The sequence below is a fragment of the Pleurodeles waltl genome, chromosome 6, assembly GCF_031143425.1.
Source record: "Pleurodeles waltl isolate 20211129_DDA chromosome 6, aPleWal1.hap1.20221129, whole genome shotgun sequence".
NCBI classification, from domain to species: Eukaryota; Metazoa; Chordata; class Amphibia; order Caudata; family Salamandridae; genus Pleurodeles; species Pleurodeles waltl.
Genome location: NC_090445.1, coordinates 421,668,212 through 421,689,970, shown reverse-complemented (window position 1 = coordinate 421,689,970; position 21,759 = coordinate 421,668,212). Strand labels below are relative to the sequence as shown.

Genomic DNA, 21,759 nt, shown 5'->3' with positions numbered 1-21,759 from the left:
CGCTTCACCTATATCCTGGGACTCCTCCCCCTACAGGTGTCCCTTTCCACACTATGAAGCATCGATGCACTCATGAGTTCATTCGTGTGGGGCCCAATGCGACCACGACTATTGCCTGCCAAGCTCCTAGCCTGTTGCTCCCACGGGGGCATGGGGCTTCCATCGGTGGAGCACTATTCATTAGCATTACAGCTGTCCCAACTGTCCCATACATTGTCCAAAGTGCCAGACCTGCCTCAGTGGATTGCAATGGAAAGACAGCTGTTATCTACGAGGGACTCAGGGGACCTTACCGTGACGACCTTCCATCCGCCACCTCGGTGAATCCTATCTCGAAGGCGAACAGAGCAGCCTGCGAAGGGCCCACCGACTGCTTGGGGTTCATCCCCTCATCCACGCTCAGGCGGCTCTGTGGCGCAACGGCGGACTTCGGATAGGCGGTGAAGTACTCAGTTGGCCGCAGTGGAGGAGGGCCGGCATCCTTACTCTTTCTCAGGTCCTGGAAAACGACGCCCTCAAACCCTTCCCCAGGCTGCTGGAGGAGTTCGGTCTCCAGCCGAGTCAAGAATGGAGATACTTACAACTCAAGCACTGTATCTCCCAGGGGACCGATACTATCCAACGGGGGTCCCAGTCCTCACCCATAGTGGCTTATTTGCAGCAGTGGGGGCAACATAAGGGAGTTTGGCAGGTCTCTACTCCCAGCCTCTCTCGGACAAGCTATGTTTACAATGACAAATCCGACTGCAACAGACCCTAGACCCAGACGACTGGGAAGACATCCTAGAAACCCTGGACAGAGGTAGCCGGGAGGTCCTACATGACTGGCACTGGTCCCCAGCGAAACTACATAGGACAGGGCTCCTCCCGCATGCGAAGTGCTGGTGATGCCCAGAGACATCCTGTGATTTAAAACATATCTTAACCAACTGCCCAACAGTCGGATCACTCTGGGACGCTGTGAGTTCCACTCTGGCCGAATCTATGTTACTTCCGTCACCTCTCCCACCTCCCTTATACTCTTACAAGACACAAACTCCCTCCCAGACCTCTCTAGACCGCACAAAAGACTGCTACACACTGCATTAGCCACCGTAAAATTTGCATACTCTGTTACTGGCGGTCGGAGGCCCCTACAACCCCGGAAGAATGGATTGTAGCCATGACCCGCACGGCCACGCACGAAAGAACCATCTATAACCTGCAAGACCAAGACCAAATATTCATGCAGGTGTGGGCTCCCTTCCTTACAGGGGGAAGATAGCAAATCACCCGGAACCACCTCCCCCTCTCTCTCCCACCTTCCTCCCCTTTTCCTTTCCCTCCCTTCTCTATTCCCTCCTTCCTCTTTTTTCTCCTTTTCTCCTCACTAGTCCCCTCCTTCTTTTTTCTTTTCTTTTCTTCTCTTTTTTCTTTTTCTCTTTCTTAATTTCACCAGAGACTAGATACTGGTCCTTCCTATCTTCTCAAGCAGACCTTTCTCGCAGATTTCTCTCTCCGAGCCATTAGAAGGACACTTAGTATTAAGCTTAAGCTATCCAAGCGACGACAGGAGATCTAAGTCCCACTATCCTGACTGTGCAGCTGCCTTGACAACATGCAGCCCTAGGGTATACTATCGTCTCGGCGTTGCGACCTCCAAGGCAAAGACATCCGGCCGGACGCCCTTCGGCGCAGGCGCTCTATGACCAGTTCCCAATCTAGGTATCGACATAGCGAGAAGCCTACCCCTTATCCCTAGGGAACCAAATGAACCTGCATTCAAACCCTTGCTATCCGACTAGCTTTCTTATTTGCTTATTCTCCTTACCCTTTCTCGTCTATATCCAGAGTGACCGATGACGCGATACCTCGTTTACTCTCTATTTCTTATCTTTACCTATCTCTTTTCTTAACTCCCTTCCTTCTTGCACGTCTGATCTGATCAGTACACCATGTTTTCAAATTACGAATGACAATACCCTATTGTCTTTCCCGTTTTCCTTATCCTTTGATGTACAATTGTTTACAGATGCCAGGACCTTGATCCCACCTGGTTTTGTACTGTTTTGCAGTGTTTACAATAAAATCATATACAAAAAAAAAAAAAAAAAAAAAAGATTGGACCTTAGGCACCACTGGCACTGATTCCAGCTTGTGCATGCTTGGTGGTTGAAGTCCCCTTCATTGTATTCCGAGAGTTCCTACAGCCACTTCTGTGGAGTCAACACTCACCCCATTTTGAGTCTGCTGTGCGCCAAGTGTCTGTAGCAGGCTCCCCATATACTGTTGAGGGATAGTAAGGGGTGAGGTCCCAGTGTCCATGATCCCCTGGCAGCCGCTGCTGCACCAACCAGTGGCCTGTCCATTGATGGAAAACCTGAAGAGAAATCATAGAACTGATTAAATGCACAAGTTTTTTTTTACCTAAAAGGACAACTCCCTCCATCACAAGACTTTTAATTCATTTTGGTGCTTGTAAAAAGCAGTCATGTGAAACTTGCAATTCTTACACCTTCCTGAAGCTAAACAAAAATTACTTTGAGAAGTCAGGGATGTTAAAAGTGTTGTGCTATTCCAGAACTGTAAGAAAAACACCTTTGCAAAAGTCAGAATGGATAGATCTTTAGGAACATCTTTTATTTACTGGTAAAAGGCAAGTTTTTCCTTCTATCTGGTCATGACACTGAATCCTAAATAAATGTTATCAAAATTTTAATCAGAAAAGTCGCCTTCTTGAAATGCCTTAATGAGGTTGCATTTGCAAGTTCAACATTTGGCAACACTCAAAGTAACGTTTAAAACATTGCATGTCCCTAGTATAGATGCATGGCTAAAGGATACTATGGAATGGGCACTGGATGAAAAAATACATCTCAAAATGTCAATGAGAGATGAGGTGTTGTGGAAGACTTAGAGTTGTGGTGAAATACCACGGATGCATCACTAACCAACGTGACTCCTGAGGAAGTAATCTCACCCCAGACCCCACAATCCAACATGGAAGATTGACACAACGACCATGGCCTTTGTGTGGGGTGAGAGGTGGAGCCCACTTGTCAATAGGAATGGAACACATATCAGTGGCCTGGCTTAAAACTGGATATTGCTGTGAAAAACTATGATCTGATTTAGATTTGTGGAGGAGGGGTTACTCCATCACAACAGGGACAGATATCCCATCTGGCAAAATATTAATCCCATATGAAATAATGTGATTTCTATTTCAGAGGATGGGATATGCGTCACTGTTGTGACAGAGTAACTCATCCACAGAAATCTAAATCAAGCCCTATGTTTGGAAAAAATCTTATCAAATTATAATTTCATGACAATTCCCATTTCTGAGGTCCATTTTACAGAAATGTTTTATTTGAATGTGCAAAATGTTGCCAACGGGGCAGCAAGCAAATATTTTGAAACAGAGCAGCGTTGATTTGCACATTTTTCAGCAATGCCAAATATCACTTGTGGGGGAGTGGATGACAAGTAGAATTGGAAGATTTCTAATAATTAGGGGTGGGTGAATAATTCCACTCCGCTGGCGGGGTTTGCAGAGTTTTCCCCACTCAGCGCGGCATTCTGAAAAACTCCATGAAGCAATGCAGAAAGGAGTTTTTTCTCTTGGGCGGCTTGCCAACATTAAGTTGGCGAGCGCAAGTGAGATTTCTGAACATGGACGGTCACGGCATGCCACTACCGTTTGCGTTTAGAAAGCTGCCACTCACACTGAGGAAGCTGCCATTCGAGTAGAAAATCTACTGGAACAGCAGAAAGAAGTTAGTTCCGCGTGATGCCGTCTTTGGAGGGAGGCTTACCCATCGATCCCGATCTGCCAGTAGACCTCTTGAGTGACAGGAGCCCAGACGATCTGACCCGAGTACAGGCTGCTGTCCACACCTCCGAAGATGATCTGCCCGGATTGGCTGGGAGGAACAAAGTGAAAGAAAAATATTGGCTGAACAGCGTAATGCGACATTAGACCTCTGAAGCTCTCATGGCTGCAGCATGTTACTTTAACAAGATAAGCAATTACAAATCCCTTATTTACCAAGGAAATCATGTTGCCATTTTCTACTAATGCTACTCATTTTTTGAGGAAGAAAGCTTGTTGTTATGCAATATGTATACAAATTAAAAATGTATTTTAACTACGGAATGTGAAAGTAATCAACAGCATTTACTTTCTGTATTGAAAGCTACCGAAATGGGACTACTGTGCAGAACACAACAGAAGAAATGGCAGGAGTACATGCTTTCTTCTCACAAAAGAAGGCACAACACATGCATGTCCAATGTAAGCTTCCAAAACCAACAGAACTGCAAGCTTTCCTCTGGCAGAACAGATCTGTGAGAAGCAGCAACGTGCAGGCTTCCCTCTGACAGAACATGTCTAGCAAAGACAGCAACACTGCCAGCTTCCCTCTGACGAACTGATCTAGCAAGGGCAGCAACACTGCAAACTTCCCTGACAGAACAGGTTTAGCAAAGACAGCAACACAGCAAGCTTCCCTCTGACAGAACAGGCCTAGCAAAGCAGCAACACTGCAGGCTTCCCCCTGACAGAAAGGGATCTCCAAAGGCAGCAACAGTGCAAGCTTCCCTGACAGAACAGGTCTAACAAAGGCAGCAACACTGCAAGCTTCCCTCTGACAGAACAGGTCTAGCAAAGCAGCAACATTGCAGGCTTCCCTCTGACAGATCAGGTGTTCCAAAGACAGCAACACTCCAGCCTTCCCTCTGGCAGAACAGGTCTAGCAAAGGCAGCGACACTACAGCCTTCCCTCTGACAGAACAGGTGTGGCAAAGTCAACAACACTGCAAGCGTCCCTCTGACAGAGCAGGTCAAACAAAGGCAGCAACACTGCAAGCTTCACAGACAAAAGTCTAACAAAGCCAGCAACACTGCAAACCTTCCTCTCACAGAACAGATGTTCCAAAGGCAGCAGCACTGCAAGCTTACCTCTGACAGAACAGGTCTAGCAAAGGCTACAACACTGCAAGCTTCCCTCTGACAGAACAGGTCGAGCAAAGGTAGCAACACTGCAATGGCAGGAGTACATGCTTTCTTCTCACAAAAGAAGGCACAACACATGCATGCCCAATGTAAGCTTCCCAAAGCTGCAACACTGCAAGCTTTCCTCTGGCAGAACAGATCTGGCAGAAGCAGCAACGTGCAAGCTTCCCTCTGGCAGAACAGGTCTAGCAAAGGCAGCAACACTGCAAGCTTCCATCCAACAGAACAGGTTTTCAAAAGGCAGCAACACTACAGGCTTCTTACTGACAGAACAGATCTAGCAAAGGCAGTATCACTGTAGGTTTTCATCCCTTTGACAGAACATATCTAGCAAAGGCTGCAACAGTGCCGGCTTCCCTCTCAAAGCCCAGGTCTAGCAAAGGCAGCATCACTGCAGGTTTCCTTCCCTCTGACAGAACAGGTCCAGCAAAGGCAACACTGCAAGATTCCCTGACATAAAGGTCTAGTAAAGGCAGCAACAGTCCAAGCCTCCGTCTCACAGAACAGGTCAAGCAAACGCAGCACCACTGCAGGCTTCCCTGACAGAACTTGTTTAGCAAAGGCAATAACAATGCAGACTTCCCTCTGACAAAACAGGTCTAACAAAGGCAGCAACACTGCAAGATACCTTCTGCCAGACAGAACAGGTGTTCCAAAGGCAGCAGCACTGCAAGCTTCCCACTGACAGGATAGGTCTAGCAAAGTCAAGAACAGTACAGGCTTCCCTCTGACACAACAGGCCTAGCAAAGGCAGCAACACCACAAACATCCTTCTGACAGAACAGGTGTTCCAAAGAGCAACAATGCAAGATTCCCTGACAGAACCGGTCTAGCAAAGGCAGCAACACTGCAAGCTTCCCTGACAGAACAGGTCTAGCAAAGGCAGCAACACTGCAAACATCCCTCTGGCAGAACAGGTGTTCCAAAGGCAGCAGCACTGCAGGCTTTCCTCTGACAGAAGATGTCTAGCAGAGGCAGTATCACTGCAGGTTTCCTTCCCTCTGACAGGTCTATCAAAGGCAGCAACAGTGCAGTCTTCCCTCTGACAGAACATTTTTCCAAAGGCAGCAACACTGCACGCTTACCTCTGCTAGAACAGGTCTAACATAGCAGCAACACTGAAGGCCTCCCTCTGACAGAAAAGGTGTTCCAAAGGCAGCAACACTGCAAGCCTCTCTCTGGCAGAACAGGTCTAGCAAGGACAGCAATACTACAGGTTCCCTCTGACAGAACAGGTCTAGCAAAGGCAGCAAGAGTGCAAGCTTCCCTTGCAGAAATGGTCTAGCAAAGATACAACACAGCAGACTTCCCTCAGTCAGAACAGGTCTAACAAAGGCAGCAATGAGCAGGCTTCCCTTTGCCAGAACATTTCTAGCAAAGGCAGCAACACTGCAGCCTTCCATTTGACAGAATGGGTCTAACAAAGGCAGCAACACTGCAAGCTTCCCTGACAGAACAGGTCTAGCAAACGCCCCAACAGTGCAAGCTTCCCTCTAACAGAACAGGTCTAACAGAGGTAGCAACATTGCAAGCGTCCCTCTGACAGAACAGGTCTATCAAAGGCAGCAAAAACAACAGGCTACCCTCTATCATAATGGGTCTAACAAAGGCAGCAACACTGCAAGCTTACCTGAGAGAACAGGTCTAGCAAACGCCACAACAGTGCAAACTCCCGTCTAACAGAACAGGGCTAACAGAAGCAGCAACTCTACAAGCCCCCCTCCGACAGAACAGGTCTATCAAAGGCAGCAACACAAACAGGCTTCCTTTTGTCAGAATGGGTCTAACAAATGCAGCAACAGTGCACGTTTCCCTGACAGAACAGGTCTAGTGAAGGCAGCAACAGTGCAAACTCCCCTCTAACAGAACAGGCCTAACAGAGGCAGCAACATTGCAAGCTTCCCACTGACAGAACAGGTCTAGCAAAGGCAGCAGCACTGCAAGCTTTTTTGACAGAAGGGTCTAGTGAAGGCATCAACAGTGCAAGCTTCCCTCTCACAGAACAGGTCAAGCCCCTCAGCACCACTGCAGGCTTCCCTGACAGAACTTGTTTAGCAAAGGCAACAACAATGCAGACTTCCCTCTGACAAAACAGATCTAACAGGCAGCAACACTGCAAGCTTTCCTGTACCAGACAGAACAGGTGTTCCAAAGGCAGTGACACTGCAAGCTTCCTACTGAAAGAACAGGTCTAGCAAAGACAACAACACTGCAAGTTTCCTCTGACAGAACACATGTTCTGAAAGCAGCAACATTGCAAGCTTCCCACTGACAAGATAGGTCTAGCAAAGGCAAGAACAGTGCAAACTTCCCTCTGACACAAGAGATCTAGCAAAGGCAGGAACACTGCAAACTTCCCTCTTACAGAACAGGTCTAACAAAGGCAGCAACACTTTAAGCTTCCCTGTGACAGAACGTGTTCCAAAGGCAGCAGCATTGCAGGCTTCCTTCTGACAGCAGATGTCTAGCAAAGGCAGTATCACTGCTGGTTTCCTTTCCTCTGACAGAACAGGTCTATCAAAGGAAGAAACAGTACAGGCTTCCGTCTGACAGAGCATGTGTTCCAAAGGCAGCAACACTGCACGCTTATCTCTGGTAGAACAGGCCTAACAGAGCAGCAGCACTGAAGGCCTCCCTCTGACACAAAAGGTGTTCCAAAGGCAGCAACTCTGCAAGCTTCCCTCTGGCAGAACATGTCTAGCAAAGACAGCAACCCTACAGGCTTCCCTCTGACAGAACAGGTCTAGCAAAGGTAGCAGCAGTGCAAGCGTCCCTTGCAGAAAAGGTCTAGCAAAGGCCACAACACTGCAGACTTCCCTCTGTCAGAATGGGCCTAACAAAGGCAGCAACACTGCAAGCTTCCTGACAAAACAGGTCTAGCAAATGCCCCAACAGTGCAGGATTCCCTCTAACAGAACAGGTCTAGCAAAGGCAGCAACACAAACAGGCTTCCCTCTGTCAGAATGGGTCTAACAAAGGCAGCAACACTGCAAGCTTTCCTGACAGAACAGGTCTAGCAAGCACCGCAATAGTGCAAACTCCCCTCTAACAGAACAGGTCTCACAGAGGCAGCAACACTGCAAGCTTCCCTTTGACAGAACAGGTTCTTCCAATGGCCACAACGCTGCAAGCTTCCCACTTGCAGGACAGGTTTAGAAAAGGCAGCAACAGCGCAGGCTTCCTTTTGACATAACATGTCTAGCAAAGGTAGCAACACTGCAAGCTTCCCTGACAGAACTGGTTTAGCAAAGGCAACAAAACTGCAGATTTCCCCCTGACAGTTCAGATCTAACGAGGGCAGCAATAATGCAAGTTTCCTCTGACAGGACACATTTTCCAAAGGCAGCAACACTGCAAACTTCCCACTGACAAGATAGGTCTAGCAAAGGCAAGAACAGTGCAAGCTTCCCTCTGACACAACAGCTCTAGCAAAGGCAGCAACACCGCAACCTTTTTTCTGACATAACAGGTGTTCCAAAGGCAGCAACACCTCAGGCTTCCTTCTGGCGCAACAGGTTTAGCAAAAGCAGCAACAGCGCAGGCTTCCTTTTGAAATAACACGTCTAGCAAAGGTAGCAACACTGCAAGCTTCCCTGACAGAACTGGTTTAGCAAAGGCAGCAAAACTGAAGATTTCCCCCTGACAGGTCAGATCTAACAAGGGCAGCAATAATGCAAGTTTCCTCTGACAGGACACATGTTCTAAAGGCAGCAACACTGCAAACTTCCCACTGATAAGATAGGTCTAGCAAAGGCAAGAACAGTGCAAGCTTCCCTCTGACACAACAGCTCTAGCAAAGGCAGCAACACCGCAACCTTCTTTCTGACATAGGTGTTTCAAGGGCAGCAACACCTCAGGCTTCCTTCTGGCGCAACAGGTTTAGCAAAGGCAGCAACACTGCAAGCTTCCCTCTGACAGAACAGATCTACCAAAGGCAGCAATACTGCAAGCTTCTCTTGGACAGAACAGGTGTCCCATAGGCAGAAATACTGCAAGCTTCCCTGACAGAACAGGTCTAGAAAAGGCAACAATACTGCAAACCCCTCTGACAGAACAGGTGTTCCAAAGGCAGCCACACAACATGCTTCCTACTGGCAGAACAGGTCTAGTAAAGGCAACAACACTGCAGACGTTCCTGACTTAACAAGTGTTCCAAAGGCAGCAATACTGCAAGTTTACCTCTGGCAGAACAGGTCCAGCAAAGGCAGCAACACTGCAAGCTTCCCTCTGACAGAACAGGTCTACCAAAGGCAGCAACACTTCAAGCTTCCCACTTCCAGAACAGATTTTCCAAAGGCAGCAACACGGCAAGCTTCCCTGACAGAACAGGTCTAGCAAAGGCAGCAACACTGCAAGCTTCCCTCTGATGGAACAGGTTTAGCAAAGGCAGCATTACTGCATTCTTCCCTCTGATGGAACAGGTTTATCAAAGGCAGCAACACAAATAGGCTTCCCTCTGTCAGAATGGATCTAACAAAGGAAGCAACACTGCAAGCTTTCCACTGACAGAACAGGTCTAGCAAAGGCAGCAACACTGTAAGCTTACCATTGACAGAACAGGTCTAGCAAAGGCAACAACACTGCAAACCCCTCTGACAGAACAGGTGTTCCAAAGGCAGCCACACAACATGCTTCTTACTGGCAGAACAGGTCTAGCAAAGGCAACAACACTGCAGACGTTCCTGACTTAACAAGTGTTCTAAAGGCAGCAATACTGCAAGTTTACTTCTGGCAGAACAGGTCCAGCAAAGGCAGCAACACTGCAAGCTTCCCACTTCCAGAACAGATTTTCCAAAGGCAGCAACACTGCAAGCTTCCCTGACAGAACAGGTCTAGCAAAGGCAGCAACACTGCAAGCTTCCCTCTGATAGAACAGGTTTAGCAAAGGCAGCATCACTGCATGCTTCCATCTGATGGAACAGGTTTATCAAAGGCAGCAACACAAATAGGCTTCCCTCGGTCAGAATGGAGCTAACAAAGGAAGCAACACTGCAAGCTTTCCACTGACAGAACAGGTCTAGCAAAGGCAGCAACACTACAAGTTTCCTCTGACAGAACACCTGTTCTAAAGGCAGCAACACTGCAAGATTCCCACTGACAGGATAGGTCTAGCAAAGGCAAGAACAGTGCAAGCTTCCCTCTGACACGACAGGTCTAGCAAAGGCAGCAACACCGCAACCTTCTTTCTCACATAACAGGTATTCCAAAGGCAGCAACACCTCAGGCTTCCTTCTGGCGCAACAAGTTTAGCAAAGGCAGCAACACTGCAAGCTTCCCTCTGAGAGAACAGGTCTACCAAAGGCAGCAATACTGCAAGCTTCTCTCTGACAGAACTGGTGTCCCAAAGGCAGAAATACTGCAAGCTTTCCTGACAGAACAGGTCTAGCAAATGCAGCAACACTGCAAGCTTACCACTGACAGAACAGGTCTAGCAAAGGCAACAACACTGCAAACCCCTCTGACAGAACAGGTGTTCCAAAGGCAGAAACACTGAAGGCTTCCCTTTGGCAGAACAGGTCTAGTAAAGGCAGCAACACTGCAGGCTTCCCTATGACAGAACGTGATCCAAAGGCAGGAGCACTGCAGACTTCCCTCTGACACCAGATGTCTAGCAAAGGCAGTATCAGTTCGGGTTTCCTTTCCTCTGACAGAACACGTCTATCAAAGGCAGCAACAGTGCAGGGTTCCCTCTGACAGAGCATGTGTTCTAACGGCAGCAACACTGCAATCTTGTAGAACAGGACTAACAAAGCAGCAACACTGAAGGCTTCCCTCTGACAGAACAGGTCTAGCAAAGACAGCAACACTACAGGCTTCACTCTGACAGAACAGGTCTAGCAAAGGCAGCAGCACTACAAGCTATCCTCTGTCAGAATGGGTCAAGCAAAGGCCACAACACTGCAGACTTCCCTCTGTCAGAATGGGTCTAACAAAGGAGGCAACACTGCAAGCTTCCTGACAAAACAGGTCTAGCAAACGCCCCAACAGTGCAAGATTCCTTCTAAGAGAAGAGGTCTAGCAAAGGCAGCAACACTGCAGCCTTCCCTTTGACAGAACAGGTTTAGCAAAGGCAGCAACACTACAAGCTTCCCTCTGTCAGAATGGGCCCAACAAAGGCAGCAAAACTGCAAGCTTCCCGGACAGAACAGGTCTATCAAATGCCCCAACAGTGCAAGATTCCTTCTAAGAGAACAGGTCTAGCAAAGGCAGCAACACTACAAGCTTCCCTCTAACAGCACAGGTCTAACAGAGGCAGCAACACTGCAAGCTTCCCTCTGACAGAACAGGTCTATCAAAGGCAGGAACACAAACAGGCTTCCCTCTGTCAGAATGGGTCAAACAAAAGCAGCAACACTGCAAGCTTCCCTGACAGAACAGGTCTAGCAAACGCCACAACAGTGCGAACTCCCCTCTAACAGAATAGGTCTAACAGAGGCAGTAAAACTGCAAGCTTCCCTCTGACAGAACAGGTCTAGCAAAGGGAACTACAGCTCAGGCTTCCCTTTGACATAGCATGTCTAGCAAGGGTAGCAACACTGCAAGCTTCCCTGACCGAACTGGTTTAGCAAAGGCAACAAAACTGCAGATTTCCCCCTGACAGATCAGGTCTAACGAAGGCAGCCACACTGCAAGTTTCTTCTGACAGAACACATGTTCCAAAGGCAGCAACACTTCAAGCTTCCCACTGACAGGATAGGTCTAGCAAAGGCAAGAACAGTGCAGGCTTCCCTCTGACACAACAGGTCTAGCAAATGCAGCAACATCACAAGCTTCCCTCTGACATAACAGGTGTTCCAAAGACAGCAACACAACAGGCTTCCTACCGGCAGAACAGGTCTAGCAAAGGCAGCAAACTGCAAGCTTCCCTCTGACAGAACATGTCTACCAAAGGCAGTAACACTGCAAGCTTCCCACTGCCAGAACAGATTTTCCAAAGGAAGCAACACTGCAAGCTTCCCTGACAGAACAGGTCTAGCAAAGGCAGCAATGCTGCAAGCTTCCCTGTGATAGAACAGGTCTAACAACGGCAGCAAAACTGCATGCTTCCCTCTGATGGAAGAGGTGTTCCAAAGGCAGCAACACTGCAAGCTTTCCTGACAAAACAGGTCTAGCAAAGGTAGCAACACTGCAAGCTTCCCTCTGACAGCACAGGACTAGCAAAGACAGCAACACTGCACGTTTCTCTCTGACAGACAGGTCAAGCAAAGGCAACAACACTGCAGACTTCCCTCTGCTAGCCCAGGCCTAACAAAGCAGCAACACTGCAGGCTTCCCTCTGACAGAAAAGGTGTTCCAAAGGCAGCAACCCTGCAAGCTTCTATCTGGCAGAACAAGTCTAGCAAAGAAAACAACAGTACAGGCTTCCCTCTGATAGAATAGGTCTAGCAAAGGTAGCAATACTGCAAGCTTCCCTGGCAGAAAAGGTCTAGCTGATGCAACACTACAGGCTTCCCGCTGACAGAAGGGGTCTAGCAAAGGCAGGAACACTACAGGCTTCCCTCTGACAGAACAGGTGTAGCACAGACAGCAACACTGCACACTTCCCTCTGTCAGAACGGGTATAGCAAATACAGCACTGCAGGCTTCCCTCTGCTAGACCAGGCCTAACAAAGCAGCAACACTGCAGGCTTCCCTCTGACAGAAAAGGTATTCCAAAGGCAGCAACACTGCAAGCTTCAATCTGGCAGAACAGGTCTAGCAAAGAAAACAACAGTACAGGTTTCCCTCTGACAGAATAGGTCTAGCAAAGGTAGCAATACTGCAAGCTTCCCTGGCAGAAAAGGTCTAGCTGATGCAACACTACAGGCTTCCAGCTGACAGAAGGGGTCTAGCAAAGGCAGGAACACTACAGGCTTCCCTCTGACAGAACAGGTGTAGCACAGACAGCAACACTGCAGACTTCCCTCTGATAGAGCAGGTCTAACAAAGGCAGCAACGTGCAGGCTTCCCTCTGACAGAACAGGTCCAGCAAAGACAGCAACACTACATGCTTGCCTCTGTCAGAACGGGTATAGCAAATACAGCACTGCAGTCTTCCCTCTGACAGAACAGGTCTAGCAAAGGGAGCAACACTGCAAACTTCCCTCTGACAGAAGATGTGTTCCAAAGGCAGCAACACTGCAAGCTTCCCCCTGCTAGAACAGGTATAGCAAAGGCAGCAACACCTCAAGCTTCCTTCTGACAAAACAGGTGTTCCAAAGACAGCAACACTGCATGCTTCCTTCTGCTAGAACAGGCCTAACAAAGCAGCAACACTGGAGGCTTCCCTCTGACAGAAAAGGTGTTCCAAAGGCAGCAATACTGCAAGCTTCTATCTGGCAGAACAGGTCTAGCAAAGACACCAACAGGACAGGCTTCCCTCTGACAGAGCAGGTCTAGCAAAGGTAGCAACACTGCAAGCTTCCCTGGCAGAAACGGTCTAGGAGGAACAATAACACTGCAGGCTTCCCTCTGACAGAACAGGTCTAGCAAAGACAGCAACACTACAGGCTTCCCTCTGTCACAACAGGTCTAGCAAAGGCAGCACTGCAGGCTTCCCTCTGACGGAACAGGTCTAGCAAAGGGAGCAACACTGCAGGCTTCCCTCTGACAGAAGATGTGTTCCAAAGGCAGCAACACTGCAAGCTACCCTGTGCTAGAACAGGTCTAGCAAAGGCAGCAACACCGCAAGCTTCCCTCTGACATAACAGGCATTCCAAAGGCAGCAACCCTTGAGGCTTCCCTCTGGCAGAACAGGTATAGCAAACGCAACAACACTGTAGAAAGCCCTGACAGAACAGGTGTTCCAAAGTCAGCATACTGCAGGCTTACCTCTGACAGAAAACATCTAGCAAAGGCAGCAACACTGCAGACTTCCATTTGACATAAGAGGTCTAACAAAGGCAGCAACTCTGCCAGTTTCCCTGACAGAACATATCTAGCAAAGGCAGCAACAGTGCAGGCTTCCCTGACAGAACAGGTCCAGCAAAGACAACAACAATGCAGATTTTTCTTTGACAGAACAACTCTAACAAAGGCAGCAACAATGCAGTTTTCCTGTGACAGAACATGTGTTCCAAAGGCTGCAACTCTGCAAGCCTCCCACTGACAAGGTAGGTCTAGCAAAAGGCAAGAACAGTGCAATCTTCCCTCTGCCACAACAGGTCTAGCAAAGGCAGCCACAACGCAAGCTTTCCTCTTACATAACCCGTCTGGCAGAACAGGTACTGAAAAGGCAACAACCCTGCAGATTTGCCCTAGACAGGACAGGTCTAGCAAAGGCAGCAACACAGGAAACCTTCCCCTGGCAGAACAAGTCTAGCGAAGGCAGCAATACTGCAAGCTTCCCTGGCATAAAAGGTCTAGCAAAGGCAACAAGACTGCAGGCTTCCATCTGACAGAACAGGTCTAACAAAGGTAGCAACGTGCAGGCTTCCCTCTGACCCAACATTGGTAGCAAAGGCAGCAACACTGCAGACTTCCCTCTGGCAAAACGGGTCTAGCAAAGACAGCAACACTTCATGCTTTCCTCTGAGAGAACATGTCTAGCAAAGGCAGCAACACTACAGGCTTCCCGTTGTCAGAAGGAGTACACTGCAGGCTTCCCTCTGACAGAACAGGTCTAGCAAAAGCAGCAACACTTAGGCTTTCCTCTGAGAGAACATGTGTAGCAAAGGCAGTCACACTACAGCAGAAGGGGTCTAGCAAAGGCAGGAACACTGCAGGCTTCCCTCTGACAGAACAAGTCTAGCAAAGGCAGTATCACTGCAGGTTTCCTTCCCTCTGACAGAATAGGTCTAGCAATGGCAGCGATGCTGCAGGCTTCCGTCTGACACAACTTGTGTTCCAAAGACAGAAGCACTGCAAGGTTCCCTCTGACATAACAGGTGTTCCAAAGGCAGCAACACTGCAGGCTTCCCTCTGGCAGAACAGGTCTAGCAAAGACAGCAACACTGTAAACTTCCCTGACAGGACAGGTCTAGCAAAGGCAGCAGCACTGCAAACTTCCCTGACAGAACAGGTCTAGCAAAGGCAGCAACACTGCAAGTGTCCCTCTGACAGAGCAGATCCAACAAAGGCAGGAACACTGCAAGCTTCACTGACAGAACAAGTCTAACAAAGCCAGCAACACTGCACACTTCCCTCTGACATAACAGGTGTTCCAAAGGCAGCAACACAGCAAGCTTCCCTCTGACATAACAGGTGTTCCAAAGGCAGCAACACAGCAAGCTTCCCTCTGACATAACAGGTGTTCCAAAGGCAGCAACACTGCAGGCTTCCCTCTGGCAGAACAGGTCTAGCAAAGGCAGCAATACTGCAAGCGTCCCACTGACAGAGCAGGTCAAACAAAGGCAGCAACACTGCACGCTTCCCTCTGACTGAACAGGTGTTAGAAAGGCAGTACCACTGCAGGCTTCCCTCTAACAGAACGTGTTCCAAAGGCAGCAACACTACAGGCTTCTCTTACAGAACAGGTCTAGCAAAGGGAGTATCACTGCAGGTTTCCTTCCCTCTGAGACAACAGGTCTAGCAAATGCAGCAACAGTGCAAGCTTACCTCTGACAGAACAGGTGTAGCAAAGGCAGCATCGCTGCAGGTTTCCTTCCCTCTGACATCACATCTAGCAAATGCAGCAACAGTGCAAGTTTCACTCTGACAGAAGAGGTCTATTAAATGTAGCAACAGTGCAGACTCTCCTCAGACAGAACAGGTGTTCCAAAGCAGCAACAGTGCAGGCTTCCCTTTGACAGAGCAGGTGTTCCAAGGGCAGTAACACTAGAAACTTATCTCTCAGTAAATAGGTACAGGGCAGACAGCACTAGCACAGGTGTGCACACAAGGCAGAACATGCCCAACAATATATCTGTAAGCTTCTCTCTCATAGAACACATATTACAGAAGAGGTAGGCCTCAAATGAGAGGTGGAAACTCTACCATAAAAGAACACCTCAGGCAGATTTACCTCTCAGCCTCCACCTCCACCTCCTGGTCAGCATCTGCTGCCCTCCCCAGCTCCTCTGGCTGCTGCTGCCGCTGCCTTTGCTGGGACAAACTGAGTCTCTCTGGACTCTCAGTCCGAGGCCCTCCTCCACCTGCAGGCTCATCTCTGTGCCTCATCCCTGGTGGTCTAGTGACCATCTCAAATATTCATTTCTCTCTGTCACTCTTTCACTCTTGCTTTTTCTGGCTTTTTCTCTTTTCGTCTCTCATTTTTCCTTTATTCCTTTATCCCCTTGTTCCTCTGCCCACCTCCCCGTGAAGCACCTTTCCCACCCTCCCACCTCCCAACTGACTGCTCCTCCCTGCCCACCTCCCCTTTTTAATGGCATCCGCAGAGCTGTGAGAGGGCAACTGTACTGACCTCCTGGTCAGCATCTGCTGGCCACTTCCCCCCCCCCCCTTCTTAATGGCAGCTGCTAGCCCGTCTGCGCCCATCGGTGCCTGGACTGCGCCCAGCACCAGGAACCCTGGCTATCCATTAAACCACCCCCCTGGACTGCCTCTGTTATGACTCCGAGACCCTCCTCCGCCTCAACACCGGACGTCTCAGCAACTGCTGCACCATCTTCCCCAAGGACACCCACGGACCTTTGACCTGCAGGAACTGTAACTTCAGCGCCAGCCCCAACAAGCTGAAGGTACTCTCTGCACACAAAGATACCAGCAACCTCCACAACCCCATCAGCTGCCTGCTCCTGAACATTTGCTCCCTCCACAAACACGCCACTGAACTCTGGGACTTGATCAACTGTTACAGCATCCTAAGGAGGGACTGGCCCTCCCGCCCGGGCGGAGGACTCACCATCGTACACAATTCCTCACTGTGTTAAGGCCGTCCCACAAGAACACTGCACCACCACTTCCTAGTCCACTCCAACAACAACTCCTCGATCCACAGCACCCTGGTGTACAGGCCACCTGGCCCCCGCCCATCTTTCATTGACGACGACGTAGACATCGCTACCCCCAGGCCCTGGCGTCAGTCGACTACCTCCTCCTCAGTGACCTGTATTTTCACCTCGAGGAATGCACCGACCCAAACACCAACGCTCTATTCGACAACCTCGCCACCCTCGGCCTCAGACAGCTGGTCTCTGCACCCACACACCCTGGACCCCATCTTCACCTCAAGCAACCGGATCACCATTGAGACCATCTCCACCCCAGACTGGACTGACCACCACTGCATACACTGTACAATCACTGTACCTCCAGGACCCCCCCACAGGAAATGAAATGAAATAACCAACGAGCAACTCACCTCATGGCTCGCCAAATCCCTCCCTCCGACCACGCCAACAAAGCTGCATGCAATCTCAACGCATGGATCACCGAATGCGCCAACACTCTAGCCCTTCTCCGGCTGATCCTGCTAAACATGTACCTAAGAAAGCCAGCTGGTTCACCTCCGAACTCCAAGAATCAAAGCGTACCCGCAAATGATTAGAGAAGAAATGGAGGTACAGTTAAACCAGCAAAGACCTCGCCTCATTCAGAGCCGCAACTGCCGCCCACTGAAGAAAAATCAAGAACGCAAGGAAGGACTCACTCCAGGAACGCATCAACTTCTACACACACAATGCTAAGGAACTCTTCTCAGTCATCTATGAGTTCACAGATCCCTCCTCCGAAGCCACCAGCATCCACCCGTCACAGGACCTCTGCAACAAACTCGCCTCCTTTTTCCACCACAAGATCCAGGACATCTACAACAGCTTCCTCCCGGAAAATCCTGTAAACAGAACCTGTGACTGGCACACTCCCCAAGAACCCACCCAGACCATCCACAACTGATCCACACTCACCACAGAGGAAACAGTCAACATCATAAAAAGCACCCACTCCGGAGCCCCCTCAGACCCCTGCCCGCACCACATATACATCAAGAGCCAGGACATCCATTGCCTCCGAGCTCCGGAACACAATCAACTGCTCCATCAACACTGGCACCTTCCCGAGGACTGGAAACACACCAAAATACGCCCTCTCCTGAAGAAACCTTCGGCCGACCCATCAGAACTAAAGAATTTCAGGTCCAGCTCGCTGCTACCCTACCCCGCCAAAGTACTGGAGAAAGCAATCAATGCACAACTATGGAAATTCATCAAGGCCAACAACACCCTGGAGAGCTCCCAGTCCAGCTTCCACAGTAACCACAGCATGGAGACAGCCCTCCTGGCAGCCACCGACAACATCAGATTACTTCTAGACTGCGACACACCGCAGCACTCATACTCCTCAACCTCTTAGCAGCATTTGACACGGTCTCCCACAGCACTCTGTGCACCGGACTCCATGACATAGGAATCCAAGAAAGAGCCCTGGAATGGATCCACTCCTTCCTCCCCAAGAGGATGCAGCGGGTGAAACTCTCGCCCTACACTTCCAGACCCACAGGAGTCAACTTCAGAGTCCCCAAGGGATCCTCACTGAGTCCCACACTATTCAACATATACATGGCCCATCTCGCGGCCATCGTCAGCAGCCATAATATGAACATCGTGTCATATGCTGATGACACACAACTCATCATTTCCCTCACCGAAGACTCGGACACAGCCAAAAGGAACTTCCACTCAGGAATGGAAGCCGTTGCCACCTAGGTGAGAGAAAGCTGCCCTAAGCTCAACTTCAAAATGACTGAGCTCATCATCTGCAGAAACGACACCTGAGCTTGGGACGATTCCTGATGGCCCACCTCCCTCTGCGCCCCCTTGCACCGACTGAGCATGCCCGCAACCTAGGAATCGTCCTCGACTCCTCCCTATCCATGACCCGCCAGGTAAACTCTGTTGCCTCCGCCTGCTGGCACACACTCTGCAAACTTCGGAAGATCTTCAGATGGATCCCAGCTGACTGTCGCAGGACAGTCACCCATGCCTTAGTTACTAGCAAGCTCGACTATGGCAAAACACCCTCTACAACGGCACCTCAACTAGGAACATCAAAAAACTACAACTCATCCAGAACGCCACCGCCAGAATCTTTCTGGACCTCCCTTGCCGAGAACACATCTAACAACACCTGAGGACCCTCCACTGGCTACCGCTCGAGAAGCGAATCACCTTCAAGCTTCTCATCCACATGTACAAGGCCATACACAACGCAGGACCAGCCTACCTGAACCACTTTGTCTCCTTCCACACCCCCTCCGCTCTGCCCAGATGGCCCTGGCCATCATCCCTCGCATCCACAAAACCACAGCTGGAGGACGATCCTTCACCTACACTGCAGCAATGAGCTGGAACAACCTCCCCCTTCACCTCAGACAAAGGCCGTTACTCACCATCTTCAGGAAGAACCTCAAGACGTGGCCCTTCGGATGAGGCCCCTTCCCTCCACCCCAGTGCCTTGAGACCCTCACGGGTGAATAGCTGCGCTTTACAAATACTGATTGATTGATTGAACCTTATATGTCCCTAAAATAAGTAATATGCTGGGCTTCTGAATAACTGCCAGGCGCCATTTCAGCTGGCCTGCTCAGAAGGGTGCACTCAAGTATCTATGGAAATTTATAAGGGAGCTCCGGGTTGAGCCTGAGCCACAGTGAAGTCCCCGATGCTCTCACTGAGAAGCTCACCTGCCCATGTAGACGCTGAAGATGGGGTTGCTGAGCAGGTTCTGTTGTAGCATGCCTTGCATGGCAGTGGTGGCTCCTCCTGCTGACATTGCGGGGTAGGCCATCCCGAAGATCCCATCGAACTTGGAATAGTAGAAACTGCTGCCGGTTTCAGAGGTGGTCAGGCCAAACTCTTGGTTTGTGATGGACAGGCCTTGGACCTAGAAAAGAGTTGGGCAGATAGCCATCATTAAGGGGTATTGGGCAAAAATCTTACAGGGTAAAGGTGGAGCGAGACATCTTAAACAGTTCAGCAAGTCATTGCCCATCATAAATGTGATCCAAATTGATACGTACGCAGCAGTTTGCAGAGTGGCCCAATGAGACTCATATTGAAACAGGGCAATAATTTGTGTAGGCCAATGCCTGATAAAAGACCTTAGGTCTGGTGCCCATTCAGTAATGTGCCCTCCCTACCATGCATTGTATTTGTAGTACTCAAAATAGTTCTCATTTACTAGAGACTGCTCTAGGCCTGGCTTCCCTAAAATGAATGGCCTGCCCATCTTCCGTGCGCTTCTTTAGATTTTTCCATTGGCCTGGTGATCAACCCTACGTATGTCTACCTATTGCGTTGGGTATGGATTTCACAGTTTACTTACAGTTACTGTGTCATAACCAAAGATGCCAGTGACGCTGCCACTTCCATAGGACATGGTGAACTGCTGGTTGTTGGTGCTGTACGTGGATGACTGGCTGGGATTGAACAAGTTGTGGTTGGCTGCAACATGAAACAGAAGTGCCCAAATTAAGCTGTAGAAAAGGTCACAACAGCATGAGCTTTGTCACGTTTTTGGCCACAGTCCTTTTGGCCAACAGTTGAGACAGTCTATCATCGGAGTGTGGTAGAATTATAAGGTAGATGTCTTCATGCATTCTGCATTTAACACAGCTTTATATGTCTTTTGCGAAGTGGCCAACATTACAAGTGTAAATTTGCAAAAAAAATCACAAAATAATTTGAAATATTCTACACTCTACAACATAACATGACATCTCCATTTGGAACACAACGGCGGAAATCTACTGTATTTTTTGTGGAAAATACTCACTGCAGGCCTGGCTCTGGCAGTACGTGGAGGCCACCCATAGGTTGGAGGAGCCAGTGTCGAAGAGGACCAGGAAGCTTTGGGGCGGAGTGCCAATGCTGATCTCACCATAGTAGTATGTCTAAAAGAGAGGACATGAGATGAGACTGGGGATTCTCTCTGTCTCGATTTGATAGCAAGAAATGACCAGCAAAGATGCTCTCACCCGGCAGAGGGAGAAGGGCCTTTCTCGGCAAGGGAACACAGGCAAATGTCAACACAAGAATAAAGGTTGTGCTGTGCCGGGATTGCAAGCAGTGGTGTATGAGCAGATCAGGAGTTAGAGAATACCAAATATGTCCACTGAAAAGAATGGAGTGAGTCCATAGCATACAGGAGACCTAGGATGATGACTAGCTTGTGTACTAGTCAATATGGTACTTGGAACTTACATGGTCGCTCTCGTGACTGGTCATTAGCACAGGGGGATTTCAAGGTGGGATACGCCCAATGGTAACTTAAGACTGACCGATGTTACACCAGGAAGCTCAGGATGGGATCCTTTTGGGATTGAGCAATATGGCACTAGAAATGTCAAGATGGTTTACAATTGGAAACTACTCAATATGACTCCTGGGAGGTCAAATTGATGTCCATTATGTGACTGATAGTGTCTGTGATGTTGGTAATTAAATAAATATATCTCCTGTGACTCAGGATTGTGTCCACTATGGGGATGATGAGTATCACACAGGAGTTCAGGGTGATATTTGCTATGCTATTGAGGGAGCGTAAACACTATTAATCAATTCTGTATCACGCTGGGAAAACCAGTCTGTCTGGTGTCACACACTATGGAGTTTAAAAAGTTATGTGCTATGGAGACAGCTTTTCTGTTCCTGGGAGTGCCCTGTGCTTCATTAATGGTAGCCTTGCTGACAGGATGGGACGGGCTTCTTCCATGGTGGTTTCTTCTCGAGCGTGAGGGAGCATCACCCCTACCCACATGCTGCGAGCCATGATGGAAAAAATAAAATGGCAATGAAACTCTTGAATTGGCATTTTATTTTTACCAGCGCAGTACACACTGCAGCAGCCCTACACCCAGAGATGTGCTGGGCGTGTCCGATGCTGCC

At 49.2% G+C, this 21,759-nt stretch overlaps 1 protein-coding gene across 1 annotated transcript in view; it reads right to left on the bottom strand.

Moving 5' to 3' along the window:
- Nucleotides 1-21,759, bottom strand: part of LOC138301956 (gastricsin-like) — a 33,627-nt gene that overhangs the window by 11,192 nt on the left and 676 nt on the right. The window contains exons 2-6 of the mRNA XM_069242400.1: nt 20,648-20,765; nt 20,198-20,316; nt 19,557-19,756; nt 3,798-3,905; nt 2,215-2,359 (exon numbers count right to left, since the gene is read on the bottom strand). Coding sequence (XP_069098501.1) covers nt 2,215-2,359; nt 3,798-3,905; nt 19,557-19,756; nt 20,198-20,316; nt 20,648-20,765 — 690 coding nt within the window. The remainder of the gene's footprint in view (nt 1-2,214; nt 2,360-3,797; nt 3,906-19,556; nt 19,757-20,197; nt 20,317-20,647; nt 20,766-21,759) is intronic.